The 21112-nt window shown below is 37.3% G+C and overlaps 1 protein-coding gene across 1 annotated transcript in view; it reads left to right on the plus strand.

The window, feature by feature from the left end:
- Window positions 1-1215: 1215 nt before the first annotated feature.
- RASSF9 (Ras association domain family member 9) overlaps window positions 1216-21112 on the plus strand; it is a 31298-nt gene continuing 11401 nt past the window's right edge. Inside the window, 1 exon segment of the mRNA XM_032222008.1 lies at window positions 1216-1415. Within this exon segment, the coding sequence (XP_032077899.1) occupies window positions 1369-1415 (47 nt within the window). The 5' untranslated portion in view covers window positions 1216-1368.

Below are 21112 nucleotides of genomic sequence, written 5' to 3' on the forward strand. Positions count from 1 at the left end.
AGTCCAAATCACTAGAGCAAGGAATGATATTTCTCTGGTCATTATCCCAACTTTTCATAGTCCCCTCAGTCATTCTTCTAAAAGCATAGCCAGCTGCACAAACAGGCTGAAGAACAGTTTTCATCTGTGAGCTGTCAGTCTCCTGAATGCAAAATAACATCATAACTAAGTAGTACGATGGACGTTCAGGTCCGGCACAATGTGCAACATGTGCACACTGGTGTAATGGGACTGAGTGTTTGTTAATATGATTTATTGGGTTAGGGATATTTTTTCCTTCATTTTTGTCTTCACTCTGAGTTGTATTGTGTTGGGGGATGCACTGAGGGAGCTCAACCAATCTCATTGTACATATGTTGTGCACTGACAATAAAGAATTATTATTATTATAAATGTGGTTTAATGGGAAAGTATACTCTGCAATATTACCTGGCTTTGAAATAAAATTCATTGATAATTCTGCTAATTTAAGGACAAGCAGTTTTTTTTTCCTCTATTAGGACCTTTTTGATTGGTCTAGCATGCTGTGATATGCCATGAATTACTTCCCCATCACTTTTTTTTAATATACCACAATGACTGTGTTCACACGCATACTAAGTCATAAACCAGAGTTTATACATCAGCGATTTGCTTTACCCAAACAAACCTCAGTGAAACAAGTCACTGTGGTGTGTAAACTTAAACCATATTGCACACTAGCAATAGAATACAGGAATCATGTTTGAGTCTGATGACATTTCACCCCTTTTCCTCTTCCCCATCTATTTTCCCTTTCCTCTCTTTTTCTGATGGAGAATTTGGTGAATCTCAAAAGTTTTCTAATCGGGTTGGATTTTCAATAAGTTCATCTGGACAAGAGGAACACCATCTGTACTATGAGAGGCAAGGTCATCCTTGGCTCAGAAGGGATACACCCTAGGGTCTGTCTTCTGGTTAAGTTTTCCATGACCTCGCTGTACATTCGCAGGGAAGTTCTTTTCTGCCCACTGCAAGTCTTGAGTCTTTGCCAAGCTATGGGTGCTTTCATTAGTGAAGTCGGAAAGAGCATCTAATTAAAGTCCCCCCATCCACCCACTTCTTCCCTCCCCCTCCCTTTGTTCTTGCTTTCATTCCCTTCTCCCTGTCCTAAATGCCTCCTTCTAGCTCGCAGCTGGGCAGGGCTCCAAAAGAGCAGCAGCAACAACAAGAGGCAGGAGTTCAAAGTTAGCAACGGATTGCACAACTTCTACGCCGGGTGACTATTAACAAGCTGGATCGGCGGCTGCGACGGCAGCAGCAACAGAAAACGCGCAGGGAGACTGCTCATCCACTGCCTCCAGCCGAGTCCCCGAGTTTGATGTTCTCCTGCTGCCTTTTGGACTCATCATGTCTCCCTTTGGAAGGAATCTCTTAAAGACCCGCCACAAAAATAGGTAAGGCGAGAACTGAAACTCAGCTCCGGGTCCGAGCGCGCGGGTTTGTTTTCGTCCGTGGATCTGCTCGTCTCTTTTTCAGCCAAGTGTCAGCTTGCCCAGTTTTATCCCAAACGCCCGCGTATTCCAAAGGTTCACATACGGTTTTTTTTGGAAACAGATGCCCCTGAAGTGGTTGTGATGGGAGGGGGGCGTATACCTTCCGCTCCCCCACTTTACCTCTGCTCCGCCATTGCCTGGTAGAAGTGAGTTTCTCCCAAAGGAATTTCAAAACTTTCCAAAGTTTCTCTCCTCCTACGCTTGCGTTTTTCAAAAGGGAAATAAAGCCGGGGGGGAAAAAAGCAGAGTATAAAATCTGTCTATGTATCTAGCAGCCCAATCGCCTTATTAACCTAGTCTGCGAACTGAGCCTTGGAAGAGATGATTACTTCTAAAATGTCGTCTTGGATGAATGGATGATTGCCGAATATCCCAGGTTGGAACGAAAGTTCACAACAAACCTCAAAGAATCGCTGTTATTTTAAAATAGGGCGGGGAAGGGAATGGGGTGACTGTTGGTCCCGCTGCAAACGGCGAAGACTCGTAACATTAGGATTAAAAAAAAAACAACAACACTTGCTGGCTACCTAAACTTTTCCCAAAGTTTTCCTGAGCGCTCCCGGGAGGAGGAGTCGTTTGCCAAAGAGCAGTTAAAGTTTAAGATGCCTAGGCTGTATGACATTGGGGTGATATATGGGAAAGGAGAACCGATACTGGTGCCCTCATATTTCAGGGAGCTTCTCATAATTTTACTCTCCCATCCTCCGCTGTCCCATCGTGCTTCTTTCTACCCGTCTCCCCCCTCAACACCCCCCCCTCAAAATTGCATATTGTGGAATTTTATAATTATTTTTAACTGCTGGTATGCTGGTGTGTTGGAAGGAATACCATCCTGTGCAATTGAGAGTGATTCAACCCTAACACTGGCAAAAGGGGAGGGTGAGGTTAATTTGGAGATCTCTGTGTTCTTGTGGTTTTTGTAATCCCAATTAGAGTATCTTTTCTGTTTTGATTGTGTTGAAAAGTATCCTTCATAATGAAAACTTTCCTGTTTTCCTTAGTTAATGTATTCTGATCTTTCTCAGTACTGGTGTGTATCTTCAGCATTGTGCTGGCGTTCGTAAATGGTAAAATGATATTGCTAGATATGTATATTCCAATGATACCAAGAGCTGTAGACCAAACAATATTTTGAGACATGTTTTCTGCTTTATTTTGAACCTTATACTGTCAATAATAATTGATTTAGGTTATAATTATATTAAAAAATACACAAGCATGAATCCACATAACTGTTGTGCACACTGGAAGTTACTTCTGAGAAGTAATTACAGCAGGGTTCAAAGACTTATACTTGGCTACAATTATTTTTGGTTATTTGAAATGTGACTGGGACTAACCTTAACCCTGGTTTTCCTGGGAAAGGAATTGTTATTAAAGCCCATTGAATCTGGCCTTGGTTTAACTTATTCTCCATGATCACTTTTAGTCCTTTAAACCAGCACAGTAATGAAGGGCATGAAGTACCGTGAGCCACCATATTGTAACAAATTTGGCAAGAGTCTGCTCCTGCTACAAATCTATTTCTCGCCATTCAAGAACTGCCAAGAGAGATGGAAAATTGGTTATTTTAAAGCTGGAATGGTAATGAGATCATCATTATCTTACTTTTGCTGCATTGTAACTTAATTTGGCTATGAGTAGGATTTACCAATTCATTGTTGTTGGAATGTAGAGTATCACCCTGAAATGGAGCTTTTGGATTTCCTGATGCATGGTAGTTCTAGGGCTTTGACACAAATGATTCCTGGACAGTGCTACATCTGTAACATTACAGATGGATTTTTTTGGAAACTGAGAATCCTATGATTGTGTTTCTAAGAGGGAGGAGCTCAGCAAACGTTCATGAATTCAGAATAACATTTGTGAAACTGTCTTAAACATAAATTTGAAATGCTATATCAATTATTGATATATCAATATATCATTTTTTTAAAGTATCTAGGAAGCAATGCTTTAGTCAAATCTTTGATTCTTGTTTACAAATCATCCTACTGCAACAGGTTGGTGTAGAGATTCCTTTTTTCCAGATGCCTCCAGTGAAGTCAAAGCATCTGTACTTTCTAATTGACTTCAACACACGTCTGAGATTATATCAACGTAAGCAGAAGCCTCCTAGATCAGTTCAGAAAGTTGTCCGCATCCATTCTGGAGGATTCAGTACTCAATAGCTAAATATTTCTGCGCAACATAGAAAGGGGGTACCTTTCCCTTGTCATATATTGAGCAGTGGGATTTATTGGATTATCATGAATATTAAATTTAATTATCAAGGATTATATAAACAGTTGCGATATTAAAAATGCTGAGCCCTAGTGTCATGGCATGCTCATTTACAGAATCACTTTTATTTTTTTGGTGACATGTTTTAGAATTTGCATTATATAAGTATGGCTAGACTGTTATGTTTGTTTTATGGTAATAACTGGCACTTGAGGACATATGAGGAATGAAAACTAAATACTGATCCAGGCATTTTTATTTTTATTTTAAATTGAGTGATTTTAGCAGTGGAGATCAGTCTGGTTCTAAAACAATTGTGGATTTTCACATTTTGACCACACAATTTATGGGATACCTTAGCATTCTTTAGATAGTTTGTGAAGATATGAAGGCATGAATGGAGATGGGGTTCTTTTGGAAAAGTTTTTTATTTTATTTTCATAGAAGTAACCACAGGTATACCATTACATCTTAATCAGCACTATTTTGTATTATCCAATATTATGTCAGTTCCTCTTACCATCAACCCACAACAACTACCATTTGCTCTTCTGCTTTCCATATACCATATTATGCCCTTTCTACCTCCATCCTGCCTCCTCTCCCTCTCTCCTCCTCCCTACCTCCTTTCTTCCCTCTACCATCCCTCTCTTCTCAACTTCCCATTCCTCTCTCCTTCTCTTCTTTCTTTTCCACTCCTCCTCTCTTTCCTACTCTTTTCCTCCCTTCTGCTTCCCTCTCTCCTAACCCCTCTCTTCCTCCTTTTCTCTCTCTCTCATTCCACTCTCTCCACTTAACATAGATGGTGTATTTCAGCAAAATCAATTAATATTGATGGTATTAATAAGTACATTCCAATAAACATCTTTCATATTAATAATTTTAAATATATCCTGAATGGAGATGTTTTTGGAAAAGCAACATTACCACTTACTTGTTTTCTGGCAAGTGATAATGTTGCTTTCCAAAAAATCCCCAGTCATGCCTTTGTATCACTATCTGAAGAATGTTAAGGTGTCCCATAAATTGTGTAATCAAATGTTGAAACCTATCATGATCATGATCCATTGCATCAAACAGAATATTATGTTTTCACAGTTCACTTTCTCCAGAAGTATGCGGCATAGCCATCATGTTTTTGAAAAAAATATCCCTTATCTTGAATGTGATGCTTATTGCTGGCTCTATGGGACGTGCAATAATTTAGAGTTATTCATAGATTATAGTTTCTTTTTACTGGACTGATTTATTAAGAAGGTTGGATTTTTGAGAAGGATGCCTTACTGAGGGACTTGAAGTTGAAAGTTATGCTTATCTGACTCTCGTGCTACAACAGTAAAGCTTGTTTCAGATAAGGGAAGCAAATCATGTAGGAGATGAAATGTAATGCGAGCAATCACTGTAGTTAGTTGTGTTTGTTTTCAACAGGCACTTGAGGAAAAAGAGATAAGTTTAAAACAAACATGAAATATATGACTTGTCTTAGCATGAATGCCATATCACTCCCTCTATTAGCATGCTCAACCACTGAATTCTGACATACATGTAAGTTATAGGAGGGCCAGGATAAAAAAAAATAGTTAAGTTTGAACATGTACATCATAGAAACACATGATGTACAGAAATAAATCAACTTCTCATTTTCTGCTGAAATCTAAGGAACAATCCTTCTGATGCTGCCAAATGAAGGTCTGTGCTTGCTCAATAGCCATTGAGTACTGAATGCCTGTGGTGGAAAAGAATTTAAAAAATGCTGTGGGGTGGGATCCAGAATGGATCTCAAAATGGAGCATGACTGACTGACTAGAACCCTGAATTGGAACACTCCACTGGGGGGGGGGGGGAGATGAGTCTGCTTCTTGCTTATGAATATGCAAATCCAAGTATTAGAGCTGGGCTGAGAGATGACAGGAAAAATTATCTGAGTAGAGAGATAGAGCAGACAGAGAATTTTGATCTTTTCTCTTACACATTGTTTTTAATATAAAAATGGCACTCAAAGAAATGAGCAATTTTTAAAATGTTTTCCCATTAGCTAAATCTTAGTTTGACTGATTCCTGAGGATGAGACTGGCAAGCATTCTTTGTAATATCTGGAAGTGAACTAATTTAACCTTCAGGAAGATATTTTGCTGCATAGCTTTAATTATCTATTATTTGAAGAAGATAGGAAATGATTTCATTACAGTAGAGAAAATTATATGGACTTGTGGATAAGCTCATATAATCCAGAGAAAGAATAAGAATCATCTTAATGATTCACGAATAAAATACTTATATATAAATGAATCAAACTGTGAAACAGCATTTATTTTCTTATACCCGTGGTACCAAAAATAGGCCCTAAATGAAAATGTTTACACCTTTTACAGGCAATATAATCAGAGATAAATACTTAATAATAATTTAAAAAGGCTGATCACAAATGGAAAAGTCATTTCAAAGTTTTAAGTGAGGAAGCAGTACATATGTCTTCTATAGAGAAACATGAATGTTTCTCTTAGAAGTGTAAGATAAGTCAATTAAGACTCCCTTATTTCAAAATGCTGTACTCTCTAAAATTGGAGATCACTGAAACTGTAGGCAGAATTTACTTGGCTTTGATTGTTCATAAAACAAATTAAATTCATTTGTGAATAATGTAACCCAAGCGAATGTATTTCCATAAAAAGAGCTAATAGTGCATTTTTGGGGATACATAGAACAAAGATCCAAAAAGTGTTTTTGCTTTTGTTGTTAACTCTTTAAAAATTATGTATTAGGGAAACTACACAGATCAAGAAATTTTTATTTTTAAATGTTATGTGTTAGAAAGGCCTGTGAACAGTTCAACTACTGTAGATTTTTTAAAAGAGTGATAAATTGACTGGAACACTTTGTTACGAATGCAATCAGTAAAACAAGATAAATTTTATTGAATCACACATTTTTTGTTTTTCATCAAAGGGAAGTCCTATGTTAATGTCTTTCTTTACAAATTATATCAGTTCAATATATATTAAATTGTAGAAATCAGTGTAAATGCCTTACATTGTCACAATGACCTGGAAAAATATTGCTTGTATAATGGCCAAAATGTGAGTTCAATTTTTGACTAGAAGGTCACTGATGAATTCCTTCTAAGTTTCCATTTCCTTTATGAAATAATCAGGAATGTTTGTCCATTAAGCATAATTAATAGGAATTGCAAGAACTTCTATTTGTTTTTTTATGAAATAGATTGAAATTTAGTGCAGCTATTAAATAACATAATACTATGCTAAGTGGTATCCCATCACGAAATGAACAGATTTTTTTTATCCAACTGTTAATTATGATTAATATGAACTCCAGATCCAGTTTTAGGTGCACATTTAAATAAATTAGATTATGGTGTAGCTGGGACTAAGTTAAAAGAGGATATATCTCCCAAATGTTTGGGTTCGTAAATCCTATTCATAACTTCAGTATTGATTGGATATGTGAGAAGGAGAATGATAAACTCAGTGCCATACAAAAAAAACCTCATTGTAGTGAATCAGAAAAATCTTTTATAGTGATGAACTATTCAATGGACTGCAAATGAGGTCCTCAATTTAGGACCACATAACCATCTTTGTTGGAGTTTATTTCTGTTGGTACAAAAGTACTTTATTTTGACAGTCAACAAGTAATACTTAAATATATATTGTGCATTGCTTTTAAATAGTCAGGTGTTCTGGTTTTGGTCCCCTTTGATGTCTGCAAGTCGCTTGATTTATGTGATTCTGCAGTATTATACTGTAAAAACAAAACAAATATCAATTTGTATATCAGCTGAAGCTAGCTGTTTTGGGCAGCATTTCTAGTAATTTTATAAGGATCCCAGAAATGAACTGATATGGCAAAATAAGAGCTAATATTAATACCTGTTTTTAGATTCTGTTTAAGCTTTATTAGAAGAAATCAAATGAAAAAGATAAGAAAATTATTAGTGTAAGATATTGCCTATTGAAATTTAATTGCAAAGTCATGTCTGACCCATTGTGACCCCATGGATAATGTTCCTCCAGGCCTTCCTGTCCTCTACCACCCTCTAAAGTCAATTTGAGCTCATGCCTACTGCTTCAGTGACTTCATTGAACCACCTCATTCTCTTTGTTCCCTTCTTCTTTTCCTCCTATTGTTTCCAGCATTAGGCTCTTCTCCAGTGAGTCCTTCCTTCTCATTAGGTCTCATTGTGTTTCATATTCAGGATCTGGCCTTTTAAAGAGCAGTCAGGGTTGATCTCTTCTAGGACTGATCAGTTTGATCACCTTGCAGTCCAAGGGACTTGCAGGAATCTTCTCCAGCACCATAGTTCAAAGGCTTCAATTCTTGGTGCTCAGCCTTCCTTATAGTCCAACTTTCACAGCAGTACATTGCAACTGGGAAAACCATAGCCTTGACTATATGCACTTTTGTTGGCAGGGTGATGTCTCTGCTTTTTAGTATGTTTAGATTTGCCATGGCTTTCCTCCCTAGGAGCAAGCGTCTTTTAATTTCTTGGCTGTAGTCACTGTGTGCGGTGATCTCGAAACCCAGGAAAATAAAATCTGTCACTACCTCTATTTCTTCCCCACCTATTTGCCAGGAATTGAGAGGCCATGATCTTAGTTTTCTTAATGTTGCATTTCAAGCCAACTTTTGCACTCTCCTCCTTCACCTGCATCAAGAGGCTCTTTAGTTCCTCTTCACTTTCTGCCATTAGAGTTTAATTAAACATTAAACTTCCACATTAAGAGGAGATAATAGGTATCCTTGGCTGATGGCTATAATTGATCCCAGAATTATTTAGTCATTCATTGTGGTAGTTAAGCGGGTCCCCATGTAACTGCACCCAATTTTATAACTTATTTTGTGGTGGTTGTTAAGCAAACGAGATGGTCATTCAGTGAACATAGTGGTCATTAAGGAAATCTGTCTTGTCCAATTGATTTTGTTGTTGTTGTTGGAAACTAAATAAATGCTGAAAACTGGCAAAAATGTCAAACGGACAAAACTGGCAAAAGTGGTCACATGACTGCAGGTGGCTGTAAATGATCATAAAGGTGAGCCAGTTGCCAAGTACCCAATATGCTACTGTATGACCATGTAGGGAGGTGTGGCCATTGAAACTTTAAAATCAGGTTGTAAGTAGCTTTGGGGGAGTCCCTCATAACCTTGAATGGTCACTAAGAGACTATTTGTGAGGTATGTGAAAAACATTCACCTGTATGTGAGTGATTCTCTGTACTACAGGGTGAATATTGAAAAACTGAATCAGTAGCAAATCAGACATCTGTGTGAACCTGTCCTAGTTTTTAAACATGGGATCACAGGTTAAAAGACAGCAGCTCCTTTAGGCATTAAGTAGCTAAATATATTCAGAAAATTATTATTTACTCACATCATAAGGGACAAAAGTTCCATGAACACGTAAGAATAATAAATACTTAAAGGTATATTTTACAGACATTATCTTAACCATCATAATGTGCAAACACTGTAATTACAAACATCATGCAAACATCAATTCCCACTGTTTCCTTATGAATTAGAGAGGCAACCATCAATTAATTTCAGGTTACCTTTTAAGGCTGTTTCATGTAGATAGGACACCAAGGATGGAATTCTGTGTTCATTGGCCATACATTACTTCACCAGGATTTATGAAATGTTTAAAGAAATAGTTGGAAACCAAAGTGTTGAACAAAATTATGTACCAGTGGACAGCCATAGACATGGGAATTATAAATAGGAAACAAACAAGTCAGTGTATTCTATTCAGCTAGGATTCAAATTTAGATTCAGGGCTTCCTGGTTCACAGTGTTTTGTTGCTAGATAAACTATCTTGGATGCAGATTGTATTTCCAGTCTAAGAGTCTAATTATGGTGTCGGAATAAATATTTAAGACATTACTCTTCATTCTTGAAAAAAAATATTAACTAAATTTAATTGACTGTTTCATGGAGGATATCTGATGTGGTACAGAGATACATCATGGGGAGTGGATATGTTAAGAGCTGGGTTTTTAAATAATCAAACAGCCATTTACAGCACTTGATAAATTGACTTGTACTGAAACTTTCAGAGCTTGCCAGGTAGGGCAATTGTTCCCAGCTCATATGTTATAAAGGTTGGATGCAGGAAGACAGACAAGAGCTGCAGTGGCACAGTGGTTAGAATGCAGTACTGCAGGCTACTTCTGCTGACTGCCGGCTGACTGCAATTTGGCAGTTTGAATCTCACCAGGCTAAAGGGTGACAGCCTTCCATCCTTCCAAGGTCGGTAAAATGAGGACCCAGACTGTTGAGGGCAATATGCTGAGTCTGTCAACTGTTTAGAAAGGGCTGTAAAGCACTGTGAACTGGTATATGAGTCTAAGTGCTGTTGCTATTGCAATTCTGTGAATATAGTTTGTTCTGGAAAAAGTTACCTCTTTAATTCAAAGAGATCCTCAGTAGATAACGGGGAGATACAAACACCTGACCACTTTTATACCTTGACAAAGAACTTGATTTTGTTAATGCTTATAACTTTCTTCTCGTGACCTTATAGCAAAGAAATAGGAATGGGCTCTTAATGGTTACAAGTTATGTAGGAAATGACCAGGCTGAGCTTGAGGGAAGAATCAAGGGTGTCATCAGTCTCAAGTCCCTTCACATCCACAAGAGATCTAAATTCAGCCCACCTTGAACTCCATTGACTCTTTTATCTACCACCTATTTGCTTTGACCATTAGTAGTTCAAATTTTCCATGCTTGACATTATTATCAATAATTCTAATATATCAAAGTATTATTATTTTGCATGTATACTGAGAGCTTATGCATGTGAGACAAATTCTTGTGTGTCACACTTGGCCAATAAAGTATTTATATTGATCACACATTAAAATGTGTCTATATCTTTTCTTTTGGATTTTTCTATATTTCCTAAAAGAGTACACAGGTGAACAGGGCAAGGGAAAGCAACTGCTCCTGTGTACATTGTATGTATGAAGAGAATAACTAGAGGGAAATGATTCAGCTTTTTCCACATCAAGCATACAAAATATGAGAGAGGAGAATCAGAAGATTCCCAAGGAAGGGTTGGCTGCCACCTGATTTATAGACACTTTGTGGGCTTAAAAAGAGTTGCTTGGAGGAAAGGGATAGAACTACTTTTTGTTTTTCATAGCCCACAACCTATTTTCCTGAGAACTCGGGAGGGAAGGATGAGTCTGAAGAAGGTGGAATACATACTGGAATGTATGGGTGACTTTTAGGAAATAGGAGAAGAGATGCTGATTAGGAAATAATCAGCCAAGTGGGGCCTGCAGTCACCTAATGGTCAGAGAAAAAACAAAACAAAGGAAGGACCTATCCTAATGGACCACACAGTTAAAGGTGAATGGCAGGAAATTTTCAGTAGTGTATTCTGTTAAGTAGTTTTACAATAAAATTAGTGTAGCTCAGTGTTGGGTTTCAAATTTTTTTAGAACCTCTTCTGTAGGTGTGTCCTGCTTTGTGGGAGTGGCTTGCCAGCCACGTGACTGGGTGGAAGTGGCTTGCTGGCCATGTGACTGGGTGGGAGTGGCTTGCCAGCCATGTGACCAAGTGGGAGTGGCTTGGCAGTCATGTGACTGGGTGGGCATGGCCAACTTGTAAAATGTGTGAAACTCACTTAACAACACTCTTGCTTAGCAACTAAAATGTTGGCTCAGAAACTCTGGCAGTTGAAGCACGCAAGTCTTAAAGCTGTCAAGTTACATGACCCTTGCACCCCTAACCCTTTAAAAACCCCAGGGGTGTTCAAACTTGACAGCTTTAAGACTTTTGGACTTCAACTCCCAGAATTCCTCCTCCAGTCATGTTTTTTTTTCCAGTTAGACTTATATACCACTTCATAGGCTTTCAGCCCTCTCTAAGCGGTTTACAGAGTCAGCATATTGCCCCCAACAACAATCCAGGTCCTCATTTTACCCACCTCGGAAAGATGGAAGGCTGAGTCAACCCTGAGCCGGTGAGATTTGAACAGCCGAACTGCAGAACTGCAGTCGGCTGAAGTAGCCTGCAGTGCTGCCTTTAACCACTGCGCCACCTCAGCTCTAATGTTGGCTCAGGAATTCTGGCATTGAAGTGTGCAAGTCTTAAAGCGTCAAGTTACAAGACCCTGCACCCCTAACCTTTAGAAAAAAAAACCCAAGGGTGTTCAAACTTGACAGCTTTAAGACTTGTGGACTTCAACTCCCAGAATTCCTCCTCTCACTCTTCATCTTGATGATGTGTGGATGGGCAGGGGGAGGGAGCTGGAACCGGTTCTAAATGGCACTGTAGATTTGTGGAACCTCTTCTATAGAAGAGGTTAGAACAGGCAGGAACCCACCCCTGGTGTAGCTTTACAATGAAGTAGATTTAGCTCAACTAGTTGTGTTTTATACCAGATATAAAAGGAAAGCTGACAAAGGGACAGGAGCTGGGTAATCCAGGATAAAAAAAGAGATGAATCTCAGCTGAAGTGGACATTGATCCAATTCCGTTCTGAACAAAAACTGATCAGAAGGACTGCACAGGGATTTATTTTAAATTGACTTAGGAACCTTAGGTTTTCTCTTGCAGTTGAGTTTCCCAGTTACCTTTTAGTCTTCTAGCTTTGAATTTTATACCTTTGTGATCTCAGGACTTGATAGGTTCTTGTATCAGGTCCAATTGTTTGTGGTTCCTGGAAGAACTAAGACACCTTTGGCACTGTTGCCTCAGAGGGACTTAGGTTAAAGGGTGGAGGACTCATCCAGAGTGTTATGATTAGGTTCAGGAACTATTTTTAGATTGGGGAAAGTTTAAAAGTTGATAAACTTTGTAAATGACATTTTCCTTTCAAGAACATTACTGAGACATTTTTGTTGCTGGGATTTTGTAACCATACCTGTATAACCCACAATTTTATGAACAATGTATAATTTCCTTAAAGCTTTTCACATATTCACTGTAATAGCTGCAACCAATAATAGCTGTCAATGCTATTAGCTTTTTATTATTTCTACAACTTATTTCTACAATTTGCAGATAGTCCAACTCCCAGAGACTCCAAATAGTTTGCAATTTAAAAAGTAAGAAAAATATGAAACGTACAAACTGTAAAATCAAAGGTAGGTCAAACACTCATATAATAAGCAAGATACACATCTGACACAGGTTCAACCCCCATCCTGTCTCAAAGCCTGGAAATGTATCCAGGCTTTTAATATCTTCCTAAACATTATTAAGAGGGATGTGGTGGCTCAGTGGCTAAGGTTCTAATCTACGCTGAGCTTGTCGATCAGAAAGATCGGCAGTTCGAATCCCTAGTGCCGCATAACCGAGTCAGCTCCTGTTACTTGTCCCAGCTTCTGAACGACTAGCACGCATGTGCGAAGGGAATCTTTATCTTTATCTAAACATTATTAAGGTATGAACCATAGATCTCTTTATGTTATGTTGTTTTCAAGTATTTTTCTTACTTGTACAAAGCTTAGAAGATGCATAAATGGGGTGTTTTACAAGTAATAACAAAAAGCATGAAGGAATAGGATTTATTATTTTATGAAGTTTACATAAAGCAAGATGTAAAACAGACAAATTAACTTCAAAGTATAATGCAGAAGATTTGCCGTATTAAATGAGGGAATTGATCAATACATGACTGAATGTCTGATATTAAAAGATCTGGGAAACATGACAAAAGATAATATATAAATCTAATTAACAAATTCATCAAAATGATTTGATAGAAAAACATCACTTTCTCTGTATAAGAAAGATAGGAGCATCTTTTTCCACACAGATGGATATAAGGTGTAAGATATTATCCAGAAAGATCTTCAGTATGAGATTGTGTCTATGTGTCTATGAGATTGTGTCTATTGTGGCAGTTTTGCACTAATGAATGTGTTGGCATAACTGATATGCTAATATCTTTCATATTAGTGGAATATTAGAGCTGTGTTTCACCTCTTGCTATCTTTGTTCCGTTTTGCTGATGTTGCCAAAGCCAAAATCTTTTCCAGTTATGTCAATCCTATGCAGTTATTCCATGATTGTTCAAGTGAGATAAATTCAGATTTGCTTACCACAAATCAAACTAGAGTTACCGTATATACTCGAGTATAGGCCGACCCGAATATAAGCCGAGGCACCTAATTTTACCACAAAAAACTGGAAAAGTTATTGACTCGAGTATAAGCCTAGGGTGGGAAATGCAGCAGCTACCGGTAAATTTCAAAAGTAAAAAGATACCAATAATGTTTTTGAATATTTATTTCAAAGAAAAACAGTAAACTAGCGGTGTATTCAATGAAATACTTCACTCACCTCATGATGCTGATGTCCCGCTGTGATGATGATGTCCCGTGCAGCCGCGGGAGCGATGTCCCGCCTCCTATGACACACGGCACAGTGATTCCTATCATTGGATCACTGTACCAGAGGAGGTGGGACATCGCTATGTGGCTGCTTGCCATAACAAGGAGGAGGTGGGACATCGTTGCAGAGCGGCAGGAGGGGGAGGAAGGGGAATCGTAAGACAGCCCTGCATTACATTAGAACGTGAGGAGGGGGGATGGTGTGGTGCGCGCTGCGCGGCAAACTGACACCAGAGGGAGGGGAAACTCACAGGGGCACTGGGCCATTCACGAGTGTCACCCAGCGGCATGGCCCTGCCCCTTTTTCTCCTCCATTTCGGGCAAATTTTTCACTGACTCGAGTATAAGCCGAGGCGGCTTTTTTCAGCCCAAAAAGTGGGCTGAAAAACTAGGCTTATACTCGAGTATATACAGTATCTGTTGCTTTACTGTGTCTGCTTAATTAGATGCCAACTATATTAAGTTGAACAGCAATCCCTTAAATGCCTGTGAGCACTAAGAAGTGATTCTTTTTCCCCATAGTTATAGAGAAGGTAAGTGGTGTATATTTTAAAAAGTACTTGGTTGCTGTCTGATTCACACTTACTTGCACTGTCAGATGTTTCTTGTATACTTTAAAATTCATAGACAGGCTTTAAAGTTGTATATAAGAAAGAAGTTGTCAGCCTTGAACATTTTCCCACAAATCAACATGGTAGTTTTTTAAGAAGACAATTCATATAGCATTTCAAACAAGCGACATAATTCTGAAAATAATGCACTGTTAATTATTATTTATCATTATGTTTCTTGATGGTAAGCCACATCTCTTTTTCTCCTATGCTTATGATAATTACACATTAGGAATTTTCTACAAGGATGGAAAACAGTTTCCCTGGTCAATCTTTTTTTTTTTTTTTTGGAATCACTATAAGGCTGTTGGAAGGTAATACAATTCCTCTTTGAAATCATTACTGAAATGTTAAAAATGCATCTTCCAACTCAATGGGATTTAATTCCAAGAAAACCTGAATGGAATACAGTAGCTACTCTGAGGTTACCTTGATGAAAAAACTAAAAGCAGATTACAGGATAGTTGCCAAAAAAAAACCCCAAGAAAGAATGTAAGACTTGGGGTGGGGGTGGGGGAACCAAGTCAAGTAATAAGATGCCTTGAGGTATGAAAAAAAATACCATCCACAAGATTGTATGTTATAGTGCCTAAAATAATTGAGTTTTCAGTAATCAGGCAAGATTTTGGAGACAGTCTTCATCTCAGCAGATCCCAGTCTGGTAGTCTTAACATAATAACTGGTTAGGCCTAATTGCCTAGTGCTGTAATAGTTCAAGAGATGTAAATAGCCATCCCCTGATGTTTAATGATTCACTGGGTGTGAAAAGAAGTTACACATGATTGCAGGTAATGATTTCAGCAGGACTGATAGTTTAGGACCCACTCTAAAAACCTGTAATGTAAATGAGTCTTCATTACAATATTGGAAAGTATATGTCAATGAATATCCAAACATTTATTTATTAGATTTTTATACCTCCTTTCTTACTTTGTAAGTAACTCAGGTTGGCAAACATGTCTAATACTCCTTCCTCCTCCTATTTTCCTCACAACAATCCTGTGAGGTGAGTTGGACTGAGAGAAGTGACTAGTCCAAAGTCACCCAGCTGGCTTTTGTGCCTAAGGCAGTGCTAGAACAGTCTTCTTGGCTTCTAGGACAGGACCTTAATTACTACACCAAACTGGTTCTCCATCTTTTAAGGATACTTGCTCAAAAGAAGCTTCATAAGACAGGATTTTTTGGGGTGCGTGTGAGTGGGGTAGAACAGTTTCTGATTCACTAATTGGTAAATCAATGAAAAGGAAATATATTTCTAGCTCACATTGCCATTTGATGGGTAGAATTGGAACTGCCTAAAAGGAAGTATTTCTTTTCAGAAGATTGCAAACAGTCCTCAAGCCCAACATTTCCTATGTTTCCAGCTGCAGTATTTTTGTTAGACCACCTCCAATTGTTCTCTTCTATGATTATGTTAATATGCTGGTTTTTATTTCATTACTTATGCACAGTGTATATGTTAATCAACTCTTCCACATAAGTTTGTGTCATGTCTAACAATCATTTTTTGTGATTAGAATCTTGAATCAAGAGTTTCTGGTGGTTAGAAATTTATGGTTACTCCTGTTAGGGGAATTAAAACCAAAGAGCAATCATATTAAGTACTTAACAAGGTCTGGATACCTAACCATTCTGCATTGTAGGTATGTAACTAAGAACATAATGGCATAAAAATGTAAGTGTGTAGGTGTAAGAGCTCCAGTATCAAGAATGGACTCCTTATGCTTATTAACAGCTAAACTAAATCTGAAACTTAATCTGATTCATGAGATGCATGGAATATTATGTTAAGAGAACAACAGATATAGACATTTGTAGGAAAAGTGGGAATAAAATGAAATGTAGGAGGTAGGTCACAATGAATGTACAGACAATTATATTCACAAAATAGCTGTGAAGTTTGATATCGACAGTTTTGTATTGATGAATTGTTGAATACATATAGTGAACATATAACGTGAAATAAAATAAAACTTTTCCTTTTAAGTACTGTACCATCACTGTTTAACCTTAGAGGCACTATCAGATTTAAGTTTAATCCACAGAAATTATCCCTTTTTAGGTTTTTACTACAGGGTTCATTTCTTCCCATCTTATCCCTTTTTAATCAGCACATTTTTACATTTTTGCAAAAAAGTCCATATGGACTTTTCACTCTTTATGGAAGTATTTATTGTTTTATCCCTGACATTAGAGACACTAGTACGCACATCCGTTAATTATGTTGTGCCTGACAGTCACTACAAGACAGTGGTGGGATTCAGCCAGTTCGCACCTATCCGGGAGAACTGGTTGCTAACTTTCTAAGCAGTTCGGAGAACGGTTGTTGGAAGAAATCTCATTTTGTTTTTTTTCCCACTTTACAGGGCTAATCCTGTAAGGCGGGCTGGAAGGAAACAATCTGGTGTTGTTTCTAGTCTAACCTTTATTGCCCTGATTACAGAAATTGTTTCTCTGGTTTGTTTGTTTGTTTATTTGTCAACAAGTACAAGGAAACAAGTATGAAAACATGAAAAAATGGCACAAATAAATGAATAAGCAGGGACGGTAGGCACTGGTGCGCTTATGCACACCTTCTATGGTTAACCCTTATTACATTATAACAGCTATGGTGAAGCGCCCATCGACGTGAGTGACGTTGAGTTGGCCATGCCCACCCAGTCACATGATCACCAAGCCATGCCTACCCAGCTGGTCATTAGGGTAGGTAGAGAACCGGTTGTTGAATTATTTGAATCTCACCACTACTACAAGATAAACTGCAAGTATAAGCTTTATTGTTAAATGTGTAAACTAAAGAAAAATGGATTTAAACAAATAGATATGTAGAATAAAAGTTATCATAACTATTTAAAAAACCAAAAATTAATTTACATTTTTGCATGCACATTTTACAGGGGATCTTTTCAGGATATGGAGTCTGATAGTATTTTTTTAAAATTTTTAATTTAAAACAAGTACAACATCTTTCTTTACATGCTATAGAAAGTGTATCAGTCGGTCACAATAAACTTTCGTGCATCTCCTCCACAGTCAACAAACATAACTCATGTTAACTCGAGCATTTTAACTCAAATTCATACATATCACCATCATCATATATCCATTTTCATTTGACTGTAATTATTATTTAAAAATATTATTAATAATATAATCTTAATCTGCCCACACCAGTGGGAAAAGAAAAAAAAAGACAAAAAGAACAAGGGGAAGAAGGCGGGGCTTAGCAGTGAGAAGACGGAGTTTCAGGCCATTCCTGAAATTCCCCTATTCCAGAGAAATTGGACGGGTCGTTTTCGATCCTAGCTGTCCCGAAGAGACAGTGAAGGTTTGGGGAGATCCAGTGACCTCAGAGACGTTCGCAGGTCTCGGGGGGGCTCGGAATTCAACCCCTTTTGCCAACCCTTCTGGATTAGCTGTATGCTAACCAAAACTGCAGATAGCCCCTAAGAATGATAGAAGTGATTTCAACTGGTAAGCTGATTTTATTACTCAAAGAGAGACGGTCCGCACTAAAATCTAAGCTAATTGAAACCAAAGAACAGAAGAATCTAGCGGCGAATTGGTTTTTTTTAATGGATTTATGGCCGGTGGTTACCTATTTCTTAAATGCTTCAAGGAATTCTTCAACATTCCCCTCTGACTCTTTCTAAGTGGGTTGCTTGGCTGTGTTGGTCTAAGATCAGGTAAGATCGCACAGCTCCCAGCGTGTTTTACTCGCAAATATTTTAGAGCCTCTAACTGGTCACAACATGGCGTCGAATATATTTCCAAAGGCTCGTTTCAAATACTTTTTTCTGCATTTCAAAAGTTGTTTGATTCATATCAAAGATTTGAAAAAAAATTGGATTATTTGACATTAAAATATGAAGAAAAAGGTGAGAACGTTGAATGTTTGAATGTTCCTGAAATACAAATGAAAATGTGAGAAATGATGTCTGGTTTATCTCGGAGGAAGAAAGAAATGCAATGCTGGAAAGGGCAGCTATACAGAAGATTCATTTTAAGAGACAGAGCGTAGGAGAAATGAGAAGTATTAAAGAATCTACACTTTATGAAACATCATTGGCAGATTTTTTAATTCCACCCTTGAGAATTAAAGTCAATCTGAAAAGTTTAACAAGCCTGGGACAACATTATTATCTCATCAGAGACATCCTGAGCAAAAAGGTGTGAAGATATCCCTGTTTGGACTTGCTTATAAAAACATTTGGTAAATCTATTCAATGAATGGCAATAGGATTGAGAAGGTTTTGTTATTGGAGAGACACAGGCTGATAGATGGAAGAATACAATTTAAAATTAGCTAAATCTAATTATTTTTATTTGTAATAGATATAGCTGAATAATAATTGATATTGATAGTAATGTATAATGTGGAGTTGATATGATAAATAATAATTGGATATGAGAAGGGAAGGTTAGAAATATTTTGGACCACATACAAAGGTTATTAATCACAATAATTATCACTATTAAAAAATAAAATAAATATATATAGTTAAATGTTAACTAATAGGGGGAAAATGTTACGATATACGATATAATTACTTAAAGAAGGAGAATGATAATACACTACATTGCATGGAAGATGGAATTCTTGGTATTAAATATTATGGATGTTCAGCTAATACAGGATATGAGGATTTGATGTTAATAGAGGATTTTACAAATAAGTAAATGAAATGTCAGCATGTGGTTATGGATTAAATCCTTGGCATAGTTAAGGTTGAAGGATGTTTAAATAACTGTAGTCAACTAAAAGTGGAGGTATGATGATGTCAATATGGTAAACACTTGAGTTAAGATATTTGAATTAATATGAATTAATGGAAGAGATGCACCAAAACATGTTGTAACCAGCTGATTTTTTTTTATAATATATACCTGTGTTCTTTTTTTTTCCCCTGCCTTGAGTCTGATAGTATTTTTCAGACTAACCAAATTTACCAGGGCTTTCGCTTGAATGAGCATGATTTATTTTTAAGGTGCTATCAGATTCTTTTCCTCAGAGCAACTTCTTAACTAATAGGCTCAATTAGTACTATCTTCCTATCATAAGGCATGTTGATCCTCTGTAGATGCCATACATAAAATAAATAAAATTCTTTGATAAATCAATAAGAATATTGCACCAATACACCAGTCTCAAATGGAACATGTTTGCAGTATGTGGAGATTCATTTTGCGTTTTAGTTTATTTCACTCAACATATTTTTATTCAAATAATGTATTTTATTGTTTTATTTTAAACTTTCTGGAGAATTTTAGCTATTAGAGGTTTCTTTAAAAAAATCCCTGCACAATCGAAAGGCATCAGAGTAGGTTGCTGGAGGAAACAAACAGAGGTAGGAAAACAGTGAAGGGCACTTTGAAAATGCCTGAGAAGAAAACAATGATAACTGTGGAGTATTTGGTATTCTCTGAGCTAGGTAACATCCTAGTCGAGTAATGGAACATCTTCAAAAACAACCAAGCTCCAAGAACACCAAGGACATTATAGTTCAACCCTGAGCAACATACGTTCCCTTTTATTGACAGTTTAATTACCATCCAAAAAAGTCTGCAAGTATGAAAAAGCTAGCATTTGTGTTGTAATGCATGCTGCCTAATTTGCTCTTTCACCAGATGACCATTTTCTGGGTGCAATTCGAAATGCTGGTTGTTATACATAAAGTCCTATGGTGCTTGGTATTTATAAGACTACCTGTTCTGTGTAAATCTGCTTATCTATTAAGAACTAACAGAACAGGCAAGTCCAAGGCGTCTCTCCTTGAGATTTTTAACAAAGAGGGATCCAGTATGATTCCTTTATGTTATGGCCCCTTCCATTGGAGTAGGTTTACTTCATGCTAGACTTTGGAGCTATATAAATTGAAAGTGATTTCTCCCATGCAAATTATGCAGTATTGTCACTGCTTAGTTACCCTAAATATCATTTCAACTTGACATTTCTTAACATCATCTTGCTTGTTCACAGGGATCCATAATGCATTTCACTCTAGGTAATGGATTCCCTTTCTCTTGCTTGCAACTCCCCTATCAATTTCTAAACTGCACTTTAGAATATTCCATGATATCAGGTTGATTGAATACTTGGACCAACTCCACAGATACAAGCTTTGTGTGTGTGTTCTTAAATGAACCTGGTTCAAGATAACACATACTGAAATGGTAAAATACAAGCATGTGAAATTCTTAAGTTGACTATCCAGATGATGAAACTAAAATGAAACATATCTCATGAAATGTCAGTGTTTGTTCAAACTTGCTGTTTCCACAAGGGCTATTTATTCAGGCTTTAGTCCAAGCTCATTGTAAAGCGACTCTAACTGCATCTTGTGAGCTCAGGTGACAGAAACCTGATTCTGTTGTGCACTGTGCTTCTTATTTGTTCATTAC

The sequence above is a fragment of the Thamnophis elegans genome, chromosome 7 (assembly GCF_009769535.1).
Source record: "Thamnophis elegans isolate rThaEle1 chromosome 7, rThaEle1.pri, whole genome shotgun sequence".
NCBI lineage: Eukaryota > Metazoa > Chordata > Lepidosauria > Squamata > Colubridae > Thamnophis > Thamnophis elegans.